An 18,937-nucleotide genomic window follows, 5' to 3' on the forward strand; every position below is an offset into this window, starting at 1 on the left:
ATGCGCGTGGCATTACCTGTGGATTTGTCGACGAAGACATTGTTCACAATCAGATGTGTAAACATTTAACTTTCCCTTTGACAGGGCTATTTTAATTAGATTAACACATTATGGTTTATTGCATTGCAATATTCAGCACAGCACACTGGGTTTACTTCAGAACAGATCTTCAAATCCCTATTCATTTAATATGGATTCAAATTGGTGAAACTCAGAAAAATGTATATGTAAACTCAGCTAAACATGTCCTAAAATGTCCATCTCTATAATGAGTTTAATTCAGAAGTTACCTATGCTGTTTAGTTATGAGCACAAGAACATTCATTATAAAGATCTGTATAATATGGGTTAACGATTATATTATAAACTTGAAGTTTCCCCAGTCTTTGTCCAATTAATTCAAGCTCCATCATAAAAGTCATATAAAATATGCAACTAATCAGAATCAAATTAGAAGTCTTAAATTAAACAAAAAAAAAAGGTACTTAAGTATCTCCTGATAAGTTCAACAAAGTCATTATTAAACATTGGTAATCAAAGCACTGTTAAATTACTAAAATCTACCATCTTTATGCTTTCATACTTTTTATTATCAATAGAAAAATAAATCTTATACATTCGAAGTTGTACACAAAAAAAGAAAAAAAAGAAAAAAGGAAAAACCAAACAAAAACCAAAACAAAAAAAGCTGGGAAGTTCACCAGATTCTCTGTAGCACCGTTTACACAACCTCAAAGTAAACATTAATTATAAAGCACTTTCTTAGAAAGCGAGTTAAATATCACACAGGAGGTCCTGACCTCTGTGAACCATCTGAATGCGATGGAGCCCTCCGAGTGGCCGGCTAGCCCTGTGCATGGCAGCGTGGCAGAGCTACACTCTCAGGTTTGTTACAGATGTGATGGGAAGCTGGAAAGGAATCAAATAAGCAGAAAAAAAGAGCTTAGATCTGTTGTGAGCGATGAGTCGAAATGAGCCGCTAAGGGTTAGAAGCTCTCTTTGTTTCTGACACTGGTGAAAGGAATGGATCCCACATTAAATATATGGTGTTGCAGGGGAAGGTGGCAGAGAGGGAGGATTGGGGGGTGGGGGGTGGGGGGTGGGGGGCTTCAAATCATGACCAGTAAGTGTGGAGTCAGAGGGAGGGTTTACAGTGCAGCAGGAGAGATCGCCTCCGGGGTCGTTACGGTGCTGAGAGGAAAGCTGCCGGCCGGGGCAGCGCGGCGCCACCGGAGCCCTAAGTGTGATTTCTAGGTGCTGAAGGGACAGCTCCCCGTGCTGGAGGAGAGATCTTGAATCTCCAATCTGTATGATAAACAGCACTCTCTGTCTCCCAGCGCCCATCCAATCTCAGTAAGTAAATGAAATATTGATTGGAAGTGACCCTGAAACAGAATGCATTAGGAGACACACAATGCGGCAGGACCGAGGCCATTCTTATTCCATACACTCGCCAGCCTCCGCGCGGCTTCCCAAGACTATAAATAGTTTGCAATTCATAACATGGTCGGCCTTTGCATCAAAAGCATCCCCCCACCCCCCCCTCTCTCTCTCTCTCTCTCTCTCTCTCTCTCTCTCCGGTTCATTGGCAGTAGTAAAATGCGATTGGTTGCACGCCTAGTGGTATCCATTTTGAAGGCTTTCTAATTGTCTAAACTCTGACTTAAGCATCTGAAAAGCTTACCTTCTTCCGATAAATTAATTTTGTAGCTCTAAGAGATGGGCTTTAGATGCAGAATAAACACCAGACACAGACGAGGTCGTTACCCTCTAACGAACGGTGCCCTCGCTCCGTCACACCCGTTCCTTTGTTCTTTCTTTTTTTCCCTCTGCTTCCCTCTCTCTAAATATTCAGCTTTTGCTCTGAAACCCAGCAGAATTAAACAGCCAGTGAGGAGAACATGGCCTCGGTCTACGGGACCTCAACTGTAATCAGTTCAATGTCCCAGATAAAAGTGCCACAATCCAATTTCTTTTAATCGCTAGAGCTATTTTGGAATCAGAGGCTGAAAAGAGACCAAACTGATCATTCATATTTCTGTTATTGTCATTAGTAAGAGTAGTAGTAGTAGTAGTAGTAGATTATTTATGTTTTATCTAAGATTAAACCAGACTATGAATTGCCGACAGAGTGGCCCCCATTCCCCGTCTTTGTTCACTGCTGACTGAGGCAGCGAGGCGAAAGAGACTTACAGAGATATTATTTACTGTTAATGTATTAAAAATGAACTGAGACTTGTGACATGCAAGGAAAAAATGAGACGGGAGACAAGTGATGCTACATGATGAACTAAGCACATTTATAATGATAAAATGAGTAAATATAATAGCCGCAATGCTAACCACTGATTTCACGAAATACACTATTTGTCAAAACTTGCACAGCTACAGAATATTGGACGATAAATAGTCATTACCAAGTAACACAGTTTACTACAGCTTTTCTCTTTCATTAAACAAGCAAATCATTCCCTTTTAAATCATTCTCTAAATCATTATTTAGAGACTTGAGAAATCTAAATGAAACAACAATCCCATGTTAAAAAAAAGGAAAATGAGACTACTCTTACAGTCTGACAGAGATGGGGTATTAATCGAGGGGAGAATAGGGAGAAGGGGGGAGCAGGAGGTTGTTTCAAGTCATCTCAAATGTCCAAAAGTAAATTGCACAGTAAAAATCAACATGAAATGAAGAGTCCATATAGTTCAATGAACAAAAGGGAAAGTTCATGAGGACAGAGATCACAGTTCGGAAAGAGGCTGGACGAGACTCGGACGAGGAGCATCACACTCAGTGTTCATTGACTGGTCGCACAGTAAGGAGCTGCTGGGATGTCTGGGTCTGTTTGGTTTGTTTTTTTTAGCTCGGCAGGATGGACGTAAATCAATGGGTTGAAGTTGAGATGGAAGTAACTCTTTAAAAATTCAATTGCTCAGCCAGATGATCCGGAGGTAGCCAGCATGTTATTTTGTCCATTGAATTTAAGACTGCATGCACAGCATGGGAAGGTGCTGGGTTATGAATGCCCCTATGAGTGGCCTTGAGTGGGCAAACTCAGAGGTTAGCGTATGGTGGGTCAATGGCCTGGGCAGTTGGCACTCGGGAGAGAGGTACAGAAGAGGGTGACAGCTGCTGGGTCTTGGGAACAACAGGCTGACGGAAAAATGAGCTGTTCGGAAAAGCTTGGGAGAGAAGGTAGAGCCACACTACCTCTAGAGAGAGACTGCCTGGTTTCAAAAGCATGCAGGAAAATACTGTCTGGTTGGTGACATAAAAATGCTCCACATACATGCAAATTACTGAGTAGGTTAAACGGCACGGGCTGCTAACACCATGCTGCAGGGACTCCGGCACAGGAGCGCACGGCTAACGTCACAGGTAGCTTCACAGTAAGATCTACATTCACAATACTAATGTTTCTAGTGTTAACAAATTATTCACACTTAAGTATAAGCTCTTAAAATGCAACGTGCTTCATCGAGCCGTCGCCGTTAATTAAAACAATGTCATCAGCTGTCATCATTTTGTTGGCACTTTCACACTTTTTTTTTTTTTTTTTTTTTGTCTTTGTTTCTCATCGTTTTCTTATAAAATTCCCAATACACTGTATAAACAACAGGAAGGTGTCTAGACAGTGGCGGATGTTAATGGAGTAATGGCTGTTCTACTGGCCAGGCGGTGGGATCAGTAGTGATTTTAGTGCTTCAAAACAAATAAGGACCTCTCTGGAGGAGGGCAGGGGAGAGGGGTGGGGGGTGGGGGTCAGTGGGTGAATACTTTTGTTGAACTTGAACCTCCGAGACAAATGGTGACGGATGAGCCGTGGCCAGCTTGCAGCATTAGTTCCATTGTCTAGTTCAGATGGACAACAGGTGCTTTTGTTGATTTGTAAACTTACCAATACAATAATCCACAGTTTTAACCTTAAAATATTTTACAGTGCTTTTGCAACTATATTGCTTGTATTTTTTTTTGTATTTTTTTTGTTTCTTATTCATAAAATATTATTCTCTTACTTCTCTATGTCCTACGCAAGAAGTAAGACGGTCTTGACAGTGCTTTGGCCTCACTCCATGTAGGTACCTGACCCCGACCGCACCCTAACTAACAGTAGTTAATTTAGCGTTAACTTCTATTTGTAACTAATACTGAAAACTATACGCATGTCCCCGGTCTACATTCAATTGTTTTTAGTTTTTTTACTTATTATTTTCTTAAACTACAATAATGCTGGTAAAATGGCAGGCTAAGATCTTCTCACACTAGAAACAATTCTGACAAATATACACAAGCAAAGTATAGAACTAAAACATATCAAGAAAATTCTCTTTCTATGAAACATCTGGTAAAACACATTATTTACATATACACATCGTCAACGTAATCGCATTCATTTGCATATTATATATTAACAGAAAACAAACGAACAAAACGAAACAAACGAACAAAAGAAAAAACTTTACTTCTTCAAAATACAGTACATCCTTCTTGAAAACCATAAAGGAGGGATTGAACAGAGCGAGGTTCGGCGTTAACCCACTTTCTGGGGGTTGGCGGCGCGCACGCCCTGCTCGTACGTGATCCGCTGCGTTATTAAATACTGTGCGGCCTGTGTAGCAGCTGGCGTTCCCGTAATCGTTACCTTGCGGTTCCTCGTGCCCGGGACGAACTCTCCCTTTTTCGAGATCTGTATCCGTGCACCAGTCAATTCCTGGTATTCTACTAATGTTTTTCCTCCTTTTCCCAGTATCGCACCGACTAGGTTTTCCGGCACGGCGATCTCCACGACATCTTTCGAGCCGTCGGTCGTCTTCTCCGTGCCCAGGATGGCGCTGGCCGCCAGCGGAGAGGCGGCCCCAAAGTACCCGTTGGTGGCAGCGGTGGCAGCCGCCAGACTACCTAACGCAAAGGTGCCGGCCGTGCCCCCGGGGGTGCTGCCGCCGCCCGAGGCCTCGCTTGCATAGGTGGCTAGCAAGTTTGCTGCCGCTGCCGCTGCGGGGTTGGCGCTCGCGGCGGCCGCGGCCAGGGCACCGGTGGCGGCAGCCTGGCTCAATCCCAACCCTAAAGTGTTGAGGTTATATCCATAGCTGGCTAAAGTGTTGAGTGCAGAGGTGATGGCTACCAGGTCGTTCCCGGTGAAGCCGGATAAAACGGCCGGGAAGGCTGCCACTCCGGCTAGGTTGGCGTGTCCCAGGAGGCCAGCGGCGGCCGCGGCCGTGGGCAACACTTCGGCGGTGTTGGCGTAGGGGGAGCCCGTAGGATTGGAGTTGGCCACGGGGCCCGTGACGTTGGCGTAGCTGATGTTCAGGCAGCTGCCGCTCTGGGGGTCCTCCTGGATCTTTTGGATGATGAGTTCCACAGCTTTTCGGTTCTGCTCGGGCTCCCCGCTCACCGTCACCACCCGCTCCTGCAGGTTGATCCCGTCGGGCTTCTGGGAGAGCTGCACCCACGCCCCCGACTGCTCCATTATCGCCTTCACTGTGGCACCACCCTTCCCAATTATTAGCCCTGCAGTGCTGTTGGGGACTATTATCTTTACCTGTGAAAGAGTGGGGGTGGGGGGGTGGAGGAAGGGAAGAAGAAAAAGCCAAATGAAATCTGAACCAACAGCAAAAACAGAAGCACCTGCCAAGTCTGAAATCCAGAATGCTCCGGTTTTCATATCAACGCCAATTAATTAAAAACGTCTCCGTGTCACAAAGTGGTTTGTCAACATAAGACTTTTATTTCCTTTTCATTTCCAATTATGTCAACCTGCACACACTTCAAAGAGATGCATTTTTTTCTATACAGGGAAAGCAGATTGAATAACTGCAGACTACAGTCACACGCTGCCACGGCCGATGTGTAGAAGTGCCTGATTTCAAATCTCAATGCTGCAGTACCACGGGGTGCCCCTAGGGGCTCTGTACACATTCGGGAGCAGCTCTTTCGACTGAGTCCTTTACAGACGATCATGTACAGCAACGATAAAACTGCCACAGAAAGCAAATACAGCCAGTGTCAAATTTGAGATGAAATGTGCCTTTTCTACTTTTAATTATTTCAAGTCTGCAGGAAAACCCATTTGGATCCAAAACTGTGCTTACGACCGTTTCTTCACCAGCCTATGGAGGGGCTGGCTTTTATCTGCCTCCCCCCACATGGTAATCTCTGAGAATTACCAGACCATGACTGTGCAATTTATTCGAGGGAAATAGAATTTGCTTTCATGTTTAACAAGAAAAATGTGTAACGTAATATGCGTTGGATGCAAAAGGGAAGGGGGGAAACTCTGAACACCTCAGACCGTTTTAACTATCACAAGAACGGCACCTGGACATTCATCTGATAATCCTGTGATCTTTGTGCGAAACTGTGCTGCTGTGTGACGGTAATCTGTCTGTCGGGTTGACTTGTCAATACAGGAGACATCTCATTAATTGTCTCAACACACAACACAAACAAAATGCACCAAAATGGAAACCCGAAAATAAATCCACCTGAACAAGAAAATACTTGCTCTGATAGATAGTCTCACGTTTCACTTTCATGGTAAACATTATTTGCACACACCCTGTTTGATGCACTAGGCATTTATGGCAACAACACCCTGCTGCTCTGAAACGGGCTGCTATACCTAAACTGGAATTGGGTACAAAAAACACACTGTGCAGGGGTGCGGTTCTGCATAAGGCCGTGTTAATGAAGAACCCCCAGCTTTCGTGCTGTCCATTGTGCAATAAGATACAGAAGACATGGATATCAACATGACCATGAAGTTTAATTGGAACAATTAACATACAATCAAGTTATATGGAGTATTCTTCTGGATCTGATCCTCTCAGCTTCTCAGTTCAGCAGGCATCAATTAATCATCAGCTTCTTAAAACAGGTTTAAATCTCTTTAAAATCAGTCACCGAAGGAATGGAAATGGGATTGAAGTTAACCTTTCAATCCTCTCCGAGATGCATTTCGCGCTGATGGATTTCTCCTGCGCCGAAGCAAACTGAAATGGATGTGCAGCTGCACGATTTATATGATTAATATCATATAAATAAGAAAAAAAGACATTATAGCTAATCTGATTTATTCATCTCAGTCACATTTTAATGATATAAGCAAGTCAATTCAACAGTAACATTCGATGGTCAAAACTTTTCTGAGCACATTTGGAGAAGGTAGGGGCACGAAGGAACCCATGTGAGACAATCGATATGAGATAATGTCTCTGGAGGCAAGCAGAATCCAATTTAATTTTCCCAAGGAATAAAAAGCAATTCAGGCTGTTGTGATTGCATCACAAAGCTTGTCAACATGACAATGAGCAAACTATAAAGTATAGCATCATCTTCTCAGTTTACAGTTTGCCAATATAATGCACTTTGAAGTGTTTTCGCACCAAACCGCAGCATTTGAGCTTTAAGATTTCCTAAGATTTCTAACACACGAGTAAGACTGACATCCTGTCATTTTCTATTGACTCACCAAACACCCTGCGCTCACTTACAAAACACAAGGTTTACTCCTTTCACAACATCACGGCTTTGTTTTTCAACATGGTTTTTTAAATCTAATGTAAATTAAATTATTTTGTAATATCGCCACCCCTGTGAATCCATGTATTAAATCAAATATTTGGTTTTATGTTTTTTAATAGGCAAGGATTGAAAACCTTCCGGCAATGGAAAAGAAAAAAAAAAAAGAACATTCAGAATCCGCCTTTAATACATTTGGGCAAACAACAATTATCAAATGCAAATATTATGATCCAGCTGACATTTTGAAAAGACAGCAGCTATTTTAGAATCCATGAAGATAACTGTATAACATCAGCGCGGGCCGGGCGAGTTTATTACAGATTAGCTTTACTGGCCAGACTCAACCGAGACTCGGTACATGGTGAACCATCACTTTCAATATCGGCGCGTTCTCTCCAAATTACAGGGCCGTGGCGAACTTACGGCAGTAAACACACAATCACAAACAAAAATGGATAAATTTCAGTTACTTAAACTCAGAATCCTGCTGGAATACTTAGGGAACAAAATCTTCCCTTCTTTTATGGAATGAAGGAGCTCATCTGTGTCGGACGTCATCCTACACAGATCTGAGCTACAGTGCAGCCGACAGTTTAACTGACGCCGGCAGCACTAGCACCATGTTCTGTCATCAAAGGCTGTTCCCATCCTGTTCCCCGATCCACGAAGCAGCACTGCATCGAGAAGCGTTAGATTTGACAAAACACAGCCCAGCAGCGAACTGAAGAAGTTCCATTTTGCTCAAGGTTATTGTGACAGATAAGCAAGTAATCAAGGTGATAGATAATTCTGTACAAAACGCAGAGCAGAGATCTGCCCACCGGGATGGGTTCATACGTGTCATTCGATATTATTGGATATGACAATAGCACTGAACAACACTCCTGCGTCAGCAGACCAGCCAGAAAGAATATATAATCAATAAAATAGAATAAATGATAAAATGAAGCAGCAAACGTCTCCACAAAGCGTTTCCGTTCACCCGTGGGACCCGGATGCCCCGGGCAGAGGAACAGAAGGGGCCTGAGAGCACCTGTCCCTCCTCTGACACGCTTCTCTATCGCTGGGTTATCGACGCGGCCCTGAGAGCAGGTACGCATCGCCACTGGGAGGCCCTTCTGAGCTCAGATCATTAAGGGCGGATTTCCATTATAGATAAGAGACATGAAGGGCCAGAGTTGCTGGCTTTGTATAAACCAAGGTGATCTCTAACAGTGCCCCAGTCCCTACAGAAGAGCAAGATGCGCCCAGCACTATAAAACCGCTACCTACGGCTTCCCACGTATCTCAAATATTATGTATATAATATAAATTAATATCACATGCTAATTATTTAAGTGTACTGTGTAATGCAATGCTTCATCTATCCTAATGTAGTAGCTATACATTCTACTGTATTTGTCCTTCAGTGCACAACTTATATTACACTGTAGTGTCGGACAAAACAAATAGACAATGCCACACTATATAGCGATGTCACCTTCATATATCCATAAGGCACGGAGGACGGGGCGTGTGGAGCCACAGCCACACGTGTCATGTGTCATCAAGTCGCGGTAGCACTAACACACATTCGAGTGCGGTACACAGCCGAGGAGCGCATGGGTCTACGAATGATCGGCTGAGAGACGTTATCAGTCGTCAGAGGCATGTTTCGCGCTAGTGCAGGCAGACTGGCCTGGCTACTGTCATGTCCAGCCCGGCTCCCAGGCGCCTGACAGGGACTGGTCCTGAGGAGAACCTTATCTACAGAAACTCGCTTCAGAGATGGATCTGTTCTCTTGCCGGGCTTTCCAAGTGTGGAGAAAAGATAAAACTGTTCAACCTTCAAGGGCTTTTCTGCATAGAAGAGAACAGACTCTCCTTTGGCTGTTTTAACGTGTAAGTGTCTCACAGTTTCAGTCAGGGTTTACAGTCAAATTAATTGCTAAAGTTGTTTTCAGTTTGCTCGACTCTGCTCTAATATTCTAATAATAATTATATATTGTAGCAATTCTGAAGCCTTGCTAGGGGGTCTGGGCCTTTAAGTATTTTTGGTAAGGCACAGGAGAACAGGGTCCACAGAACGTTACATTGGTGTCAGCCGTGGGATATCGAGCGGTCCATCTCAGGATAGGAGATGAAGGAGCAGTGCGAGGTTGTGCTATAACTACTGAGGAGGGTAGCGTAGCGATTCTGAAGCCTACATCAGGCCCAGGGGTCTGGGCCTTTTAGTGATGCAGTAAGGTCTCTTGTGGAACCCCACTATATTTTATAATATTTATTGCGGACTTAAATCTCAGTAGCACCTAAACTTTCAAAATAAAAATGCGAAAAAGTAATTCATGTGAGCTTTCTTTCAGTAAAATAAAATAGATACAAATATGCAAGGAGAAGGAGAGGAGCAAGAAGGGAACAAATTATATTAGTTTCATAAACACATTAGCATTCAGAGCTTGACAAACACCGAGCTTTTTGAAGAATCATTTAGAGCCAGCTCAGACAAGTCAAAGCATCGCTGGAGGTAGATTCCTCTTCCTTAAGCTTCTGCCCGGGTGTTTCACTGCGTCAGCTGAAATTTCTTTTGTAACAGCAGTTCCCGTTAACCTGGACGTGTCCGACCACGTTTTTCAATTGCCAGATGCTAGAGCAAAGAAGTTTAATCAATACGAAGGCTGTGGCGATCTGACTGGCTTCAGAGACCGTTCCTCCATCTGCGGGGTCGCATTCTGGCGAGGCAGTGGGGTGCGGAGGATGCAGAGGAACTCGGACGTGCTTCACTACACCCTTTCACTGACGAGCAACATTAATCACAGTTCAATTTCACGAGTAACAGTAATCTGGTATCTGCCTGACAAAACTGCAATTCTAAGAGATTAGTTTACTTGTATTTCGCACAATCACTGGTAGGGGGCAGACCGTTCTCAGTCACCATGACTTGTCAACCAATCCCTGTAAAAATCACAGTGCAATGCCAAGTACTTTTAGTATTCCTTCCCTGTTAGTAAAAATGCAGTTTTGGGTATCGGAAAAAGCTTTGAGAAAGTCTTCTAATGTCATACTTTTATATCAGCTGTGACTGACAATTTAAGAATGTTATATTAACCTCTGATATTTAAGGGTGAAGCAATTTAAAGGTAATATTAACAGGGGGAAAAATACTATGAAAATAAAGACACACGGCATGGGGATTAATGAGTGAAAGTGAAATAACTTTAACCTAAAAGAGACACTTTTCCTCTCAGCACAATTTCTTAATTTCACTAATGAAAAAAAAAAAACACACAAAAACCTACAGATTTATCCGTTACTACATACAGAGATATGAAACACTGACAAGAGAAAGCGAGGTGCGCCGCAATCTCAGGACTCCACTGCGATCAAAACGACTGACATTTTATTTCTCTTCTGGGCTCTTAAGATAAGACAATAGCTACAGCGAGGGGTTTCTTCCGGTGACAGATAGGTGCAAGTTGGTTATTTTAAGATAAGGGATTATAAACAGAAGATAATTTCACTCATTTCGGTGTTTGATGGTGTGTTCCTCGTGCCAATCGATATATATACACACCGCTTTTTATACATAAGCTGATTGTGCTGTAAGCATCGGTTTAAAACAATGTCTACATATGTGAAGTCAGGCATGAAGTTCGTCAGGACAGAGAATGTTTTTAAATAATATATTAGGAGTAATTTGCCACGGAATAATTCAGGTAATTTGCCGCGCTTGTGATTGAGATTAGTTCATCTGGACTGAGGGGAGGGAATTACAAATATGGCTCCCCTGTGGTTTTGATAAAAGGTATGAAGATTACAGTTCAGCAGATAAAAAGCTGAACTCGAACCCCAGTCAGACCGCGATTCCAGGCATCCACGCCGAGAACTCGACTCGGACTCGAGCCAGGCAGACAGCGGTCTTATACACGTGTTTTAAACAGGGACCCAACTGTGTGTGTGACTCACAGAGAAAGGGAAGAAAAAATAAAACAAAGCACTAAATGTTGTGCTCCTGCTTGTAGGAGTGTTAAACTTTATCCCCCTCTCTAATGCAAAAGGAGAAATACAGGGAAACTGGTGTCGGAGATTTAGAGAAGATTCTGCCGACGATGTGTGAACTATGGCAGCGATGGGAGATGGGATTTGGGATGTTGTCTCTGGACCAATACAAGATCCTGAAAGTGAGATGCCAAGTCCCCAGCCTTCTACAGCTTCGTTCACGAGGGTTGGGAGAGGTTTCTTCATGTTATAGAGTAATTCTGCCATTTGCGTATCAATTTGAGTAACAATTTCTACTTGACATTAAGATTTCTTACTTGACACAGAGGGATAACTATTAATTAGTCTAATACCTAAATAATATTCACAATATTGATTCTGCACTGTGATGCTGCAATGCAGAGACTCTAAACCATCGATCTACAGAAGCACAACCCAACCACATCAAGCAGCTCAGAAACGTATGTACAAAAAATAACAACAAAAAAATCAGAGTTGGAGTCACTAACACAGATGTACACAGGAGCTGAAGCAAAGCCTGACTCCTGACCATCAGACATAGTGGACAGACGGGGGGCATACTGCTGATTCACAGAGAATATATCGTAATGGGAAGCAGCATCTCAAACCAAGCTGCACAAGTCACTGTGCTGAGAGGGCAGCACATACACGGCTATACAGTGAAAAACCACGGCCTGCAAAAGACCCTGTAGGCAAGTCAGGCATCTCAGAGCCACTGTGTATAATAATAATGCGGCACGATGACCAATTAGACTCTGCTGGAGGCACACGGCTGAAGAGATATTGTTAATGAGCACCTAACGCTGCTGGTGCCCAAACAAAACCATCATCTAAAACACAAACTAGGCATTTACGCCCAGAAAGGCAGGCGCCATACAGGCGATGTATTAATAATGATGGCGATGCTGTCCATTCCTCTTTGCCCAGGAACCCAGAACGCCTCTCTCCTTCTCCAGAGCGGCCCGAGATGCGTCCGACTGGAGAGGAAACCGTGAATTATGTTTACAGCCCTACATTTGTATCTTGCATTTAGTGAGGGATCTGCTATGCTTTTATCAAGGCAACACTCATAGAATGAGCAAACGCCCGGTAAACGCGTTCGTGAGTTGGAGGCAGACTCCAAGAAACTGGCTCCACAAATGAACTGAGGACGAGGCTACGTTACAAACTACAAATGTCAAATTAATTCTAGAAAATAACCGCCTTAAAAACTGAAATGCTGCTCTGGATTGCGCACCTGGAGTTACAATGCTAAAAAGATGCAGCAGTGACTGAATACCTTCACCATTTTAATCATATAAACATTTCAATAGAGCCATGCAAAGAAAACCCTGCACACGTTCCTTCTAAAAGATGCGAGAGAAGCCCTGGCTTCGGCCTCTCCGGGTCGCCGAGTTTCAAAGCATGTGTTTGAATCGGAATGAACTTGTGTGGAGGAGGTTTCAAAATCAACAATTGCACACCGAGCACATTCACCTTCGCCAGCATCAAAGACACAAACGCGTCTCCGTACTGCGGCATCCTTCAAGTGATAATGAAAAGTAAAAATTGATTCCTCCCCCACCCCCACCCCCAAGCCCTCAAACAAAAGGTAAGCCTCCTGTGCAATTCGGGGGGGATGTGTTTATTATGCCTCCGTTCTCCCCCATCTCCTCCTTCAGATAAGACTAATCTTTGTTCAAACACAATGCCGACTAACCGCACGGCTCTCGCAGATCTGCCCGTGTAACTCGCTCAGAGAGCCGCTGACAGCTCCGAGATTACTGTGCAGGAACCTTTTCTCACTTAACATCCGCACTGCAGATACACGCCGATAGACTGGAGCAGAATGTTAATCACGGATGCGCTCGGGAAACAATTGCCATCTACTGTTTGTCAGCCCTCACCACAAAGGCAGCACGCAGGAATCAGCCGCAGCCATCGCCTCCCTTACGAGACCATCTGCGGGACAGGAGATCCGATCTGTCCTGACACGCTAAGCATCGGACGCCCGGTGTACTTATTAACACCGAATTATGTTACGACAATGGAGAGGGAGATGTATATTGGCAGAGAACCTCCCCTCCCCCCCCATGAAAGAAACCCAGAAAGGTAGGCGTGCTTCAAATAAAATAAAAAGATAAATCTGAGTGAGAACAAACCCAAACGCACACACAACACAACTGCCTACGAAGCCCAACTCCTCCCGATCGAGAGACAGAGCTTTGTACATCAACGGCTGCTTTTTTTCTCGGAAATGTACCGATTAAAGATTCAGACCATAAAATCCTTTCATTAGCACAGCTTCTGTTACACACAGAGCGTACAAGTGCGGCGTAAATATTTATTACTGCAGCAAAAACACAGATTTTTCACACGGACGTTTATCAGCTCTTTAAGCTCGGGGAGGAAATGGGAGACGGGGAATGCATTACGGTTATAAATCTATAAAGCCACGAGTGACATTCACACAGGAGTGTTTGTTCTCTGCAGAGAGATCTTTCTCCCCTTCAATCAGCTGTTATGTCTGGCTTTTGCTTCAGATATAATGAACGGCAGCAACAGCAAAAGGAGAGGAATTTTATAAGGATAATTGTGTCCCAAACAGTCCCACAATTTGTAGTGGCGTCTTCTCATGTTGTGCTGGTTCATTCGTAATGATACACAAATACAGCATAGAGACTGATTAATGATTAGTCTTTCAAACAGCTGTAGAAGATACCGTGTGATGAAAATGTCCTCAGTACAAGATGAAGAACTGACTGAGCTTCTTTCGGGCATCCTACACCAGTGTCTCCCAGCCCTGGTCCTGAAGGAGCCCCTACCCTGCTGGTTTTTGTTCCAACCGAGCTCTCAATTACTTAATTGAACCCTTAATTGAACTAACAATTTCCTAAATCAGAGCCTTTTAATTATTGTAAACAGTAGGGGTGTCAAATGAAGTATAATTGTATAAACAACTTAAAGGACCAACTCTTTTATTACACAATTTAATAAAATAAATCTAAGCAGATTGCTAATTCAATTAAGTTTCAGTTAAGAAATTGAGAGCTGGGTTGGAACAAAAACCAGCAGGGTAGGGGAACCACTGTCCTACACCATCAATGATCTAAAGAAATGGTCTCAATTACTTAATTATATTTTACTTTTTAAATTGTGAATCTGATAAAAAGTTGGGTCCTTTTTAGACTTAACTTTAAACCCCTACTGTTTAAAATAATTAAAGGGCTCTGATTTAGGAAATTATTAGTTCAATTAAGGGTTCAGTTAAGTCATTGAGAGCTCAGTTGGAACAAAGCAGGACCAGGGAAGGGGCTCCTCCGGGACCAGGGTTGAGAACCACTGATCTAAGGCACATTCACAGCTCTGGAAAAAATCACAAGTCAATGTTAAGTTATCTCAATTTGTTTCAGAGCTGTATATTAGCCCTAAAGAAACAGAAGGGGCATCTAATATATTCAGATGTTTTCTTCCCACATGAACTGGAGAGAGACCTGATCTGATAACGGTGTCTATTTGATCAGAGATGGATTGTATTCCGGGGACAGGAGAAGACTGCACACCGTCATTTCAGAAAATAAAGTATTAGACCTTTTTGAAACGTTGAATAAAACATACATTCCAGAATTGGGGAAACTTAAATTTGATCAAACCGCTCTATTTCCGGACGTCCAGGCATCGCTTCGGACTACTCTAGATAACCGTCTTTCACAATCACTATGAAATAATACTCTCTCTCCCCCTCGTGAGATTTCTGCAGACAGACAGTGTGAACCTGTGCAGATGAAGCACAGAGGCCCGTTTCATCGCACGCCGATACCCGGCAGCATCTCTTTCATTTCTTAACCGGGAATGAAAGCATTCATTCATCGGACAGGCGGCTCCAGACAGACACCGCGTTCACGAGGAGCTGCGAAACGATGATGAGGAATAAGGTGTCCTTTGAATCCGGCTTTAGTCTAAAGCCCGGACACTTCAGACCGTCTGAAATCTTACTCTGACTGTGCTGCTCTCAGCTCCTCTCCGGCAAGTGCTTTTAATTAAATAAAAACACCACTTTCTGCTTCTCTCACTCCTGATACTCGCAGCCCAAAAGTTAGAGCGTATCTTGGATACCCTGGATAAAAACAACTCGCACATTTCTCCTTTTATCTTTCTATCGCTCTAAATATGTGACCAACTCTCTCAAAACCCAGCACAGGTTAATTCACAGTAAGACGTTATCTTAGTGGCAGCCTGAACAGAGAGCTTTAAAAAGGTGCTGTTGCCATCTTTCCCCACACCTTCTTTATCAGGTTTTCAAATAAGATCTTAAAAGGTCAGGACACTGGGAGAAATAAATCCAGCCAAATCAAAAACTAAATCCCGAGAGATAACCCCGGTGACCTTCGGCGGCTGCACAGATTAAGGATCTTTACGGTGATACTTTTAACCGGAACGGCGGCAGAAACGCGGAGAGGAGATTCGAGATTGCATTTACTTCCAGTTGGCTGTCAAATTGGTGAATTATTGCCAAACCACGGAGCAGATGTGGTGTTGTGTAGACCGGAGCATCGCCGTTTTCACACCTGCTCATTCACTGCATCGGTGAAACTCTCCTCACAGTGCGTTCGGGAGTAAATCACACACACAAGAGTCACTCAAACTTGCTATTGAACTAGTTATCACTACAAGGTCAGGGAAACAAAGCTGATAGTTTTCAGAAAGAAACACTTTATGTGGACGGGTACTTCCACCTGTCGTTCAGATTGCTACAGGCCTTTTAATTAGCCCGTCCTGATTAATAAACATCTGTATTGCATTTTGAGCCAGGTGGTGAAGGGTTTATATCGAGGGGAATGGGAGAGAGTGGATCTCAGCCTCCCAGTGTTGCTGTTTATAAAGCTGTGCTACAAAATGGAGGAAGAAGAAAGATACAGATATACACACTGTTGTATCAGCCGTTTCCTGACCTTGAGGGACTGTTGGCCTAAAACGGGTTCGACCACAAACAGCAGCCGCTCCTAACCTCACTGCTAAACACGCTCTGGCCTGGCGTCGGTCTCAGACAGGGGCAGGACGCCCTGGCAGTTTCCTCGCCACCGGAGAGAGGGGCAAACCTACCGTGCGCAGATCCCGCGGCTCGACTGAATGACAATCGGTCGAGGGGGCGGCTATGGAGGTCATGGCTGAGATGGCAGGATGATACCGTACCTGGCTGGCCCTGGAGGTGGTCATGGGGTCGGATGGAGAGGACTTGGTGGAGGTTGGGGAGGATGGCAATGTCTGGGAACAAAGCAGTTCAGGAGCAAAAATCACCAAACTTCAACAAGCCTTGTGCTGAAAAGCATGTCTGAGAAAGATCAGATTAAGATCAATTTAAATGTGTATGAACATATAGACAAATATATTACAGATAAATATATATTCACATACAGGACAGTGGAAGAGTACTGCCCCCTTGATTTTCTGCATCTATGCACATTTTACACACACAATACGGTCAGATCTTTGTGTGGTTGTTATACACAGAGGGAGTGAAACCAAAGTGCTTCTTTCATGTGTGTCAAACATGTGATCTTCATGAGTTATTGCCCCCATAGTTAACCCAACCCAATTAAAGGGATAATAAGGGTCAGCTGTCCGAGTGACTTGGGCTGGCCCTCAGTATTGAAGGAACCATGAATTCTGCTCTGGATCAGAGAGGTCTACTGGCCGAGTCCAGACCTGAAACCCACGAAGATGTTGCAGCAGGACTCGCGCTTGAAAGACAACAGATGTCACAGAGTTGAAGCAGTTCTGCACAGAGGAGTGGGACGAAATGCCCCCACGGCACCGAGAGAGACTAATCTACAGGAAGCGTCTGATTGCAGTTATTGCTGCTAAAGGTGGCGTAATCAGGTATTGAGTCCAAGGGGGCGAATACTTTTTCACACTGTGTTGCATACCTTTATTTAATAAAGTGCACGTTATTCTTATGATCTTATGTTCTTATTCGTTCACTCAGGGTCCCTTTGATCCGATGTCAGGTTCTGGTTGAAGATCATACATATGCAAAAATGCACAAAAATCTGACGGAGGGCAAATGTCTTACCACAGTACTGTATGTACACACACACACACACATACATACATACATACACAAATTATACATCTATGCTTTCTGTAATTTGAGTTGATAAATCATTACGATATGGTGACCACATTCATTAAAGGTAAATCCCTGTCAATTACCACAGAAGAATGAATTGCTGTGTGATCTTTATAGACATATGAGACAGAGACATTTCTGCGTGTCGAAGATAAACTCCCTGCCCAGATTTGCGCAGATGATGGGCGATGCGTGTCTGGAGCTGCATTGTGAAGCTCTGTGGCTGATTAGCTCTCGCTTAAAATGGAAATGAGGTTCAACTCTTTGCTTCCAACTTTTAATGTCATTCGGCAACAAAGGGACAACTCCTGAACAGCGGGGGTTAAAACCCATGCAAACAACCCTACTGCTGCTGCTGCCAAGGAGTTAGATTTCTGCTCGTGAATTTGAAACCGACAACATGAAAATGTGTTTTAATGAAATGCGGAGAAAAAACACAGGTGACCGAATCTCAAACGGCGACTCCTGGAGATGCGTGGAGATGACGGAGATGATCGGAGGAGGAGCGGACACGCGACAAGTCTTCCCTCTGCCTCACGTTACGGGGAAGGAAGGAAGTCCGTGAGAGAGAGAGCAACATGGCCGTCGTGTACTCCACGGACACTGCAGGCGCGTTTTATGGGTCAATTAAAAATGGAAACGAGGCTGCAGCTACAGGTCAGCAAACATCTGGACGAAGGCGCCTGGGCAGCTGTGTGATCGCTCTCACCCACTGTGCTCCAGCGACCCATGACATCGAGTTCGCCACCAAATAACGAAAATAAGACGCAGAGAGAGCACCTTCTCTTTGTGTTGCCTTTGGAATACGAGATTCCCTTTCTTCCCCCAAATACAAGAACCAGGTTAAAGTAAGCTGATACCAAGAACAAAAACAGGAAAAAAAAAAGCCTGACCCTATCGAGCAGAAAAGGCAGCGCAATGCGGGATTGGAAGCAAAGAGTTTGTAATCGCACAACAGAGATCAAATGCTGCCCCTAATCCGTCCGGGTCCCATTCTCCGCCTTTGGAAATGATCAACAGCGTACAGTGTGTGTGGAATTAATGCTCAATAAAAGGATGTCATTTAAGTCGCTCACCGGCAGGATGCATCGGATACAACGGCAAGGAAAAGGGATTTGAGAAGCCACAGGCTTCTATAACAGTGCTTCCATCGTGCATAAAAAATATACATACAGTCCTTCCTGACAAATCACTGAGATGATCTATATAAACTGAACCTCTTCTCCCCCTGCACAAACGTGGTGAAAATATCATTACCTGAGCAGTGGCTATCGATCGGTGGAAAACGAGCCCCGATCACAATCGTTTTA

The 18,937-nt window shown here is 43.9% G+C and overlaps 1 protein-coding gene across 5 annotated transcripts in view; it reads right to left on the reverse strand.

Moving 5' to 3' along the window:
* Window positions 1-2,273: 2,273 nt before the first annotated feature.
* LOC136716923 (RNA-binding protein Nova-1) overlaps window positions 2,274-18,937 on the reverse strand; it is a 61,722-nt gene continuing 45,058 nt past the window's right edge. For 3 of the 5 annotated variants that reach the window (XM_066694344.1, XM_066694345.1, XM_066694347.1), the window contains exons 4-5: window positions 16,691-16,762; window positions 2,274-5,540 (exon numbers count right to left, since the gene is read on the reverse strand). In XM_066694344.1, coding sequence (XP_066550441.1) covers window positions 4,533-5,540; window positions 16,691-16,762 — 1,080 coding nt within the window. In that variant the 3' untranslated portion in view covers window positions 2,274-4,532. The remainder of the gene's footprint in view (window positions 5,541-16,690; window positions 16,763-18,937) is intronic. The other 2 variants (XM_066694346.1, XM_066694348.1) reach the window with 1 other exon arrangement.

The sequence above is a fragment of the Amia ocellicauda genome, chromosome 21, assembly GCF_036373705.1.
Source record: "Amia ocellicauda isolate fAmiCal2 chromosome 21, fAmiCal2.hap1, whole genome shotgun sequence".
Lineage (NCBI taxonomy): Eukaryota > Metazoa > Chordata > Actinopteri > Amiiformes > Amiidae > Amia > Amia ocellicauda.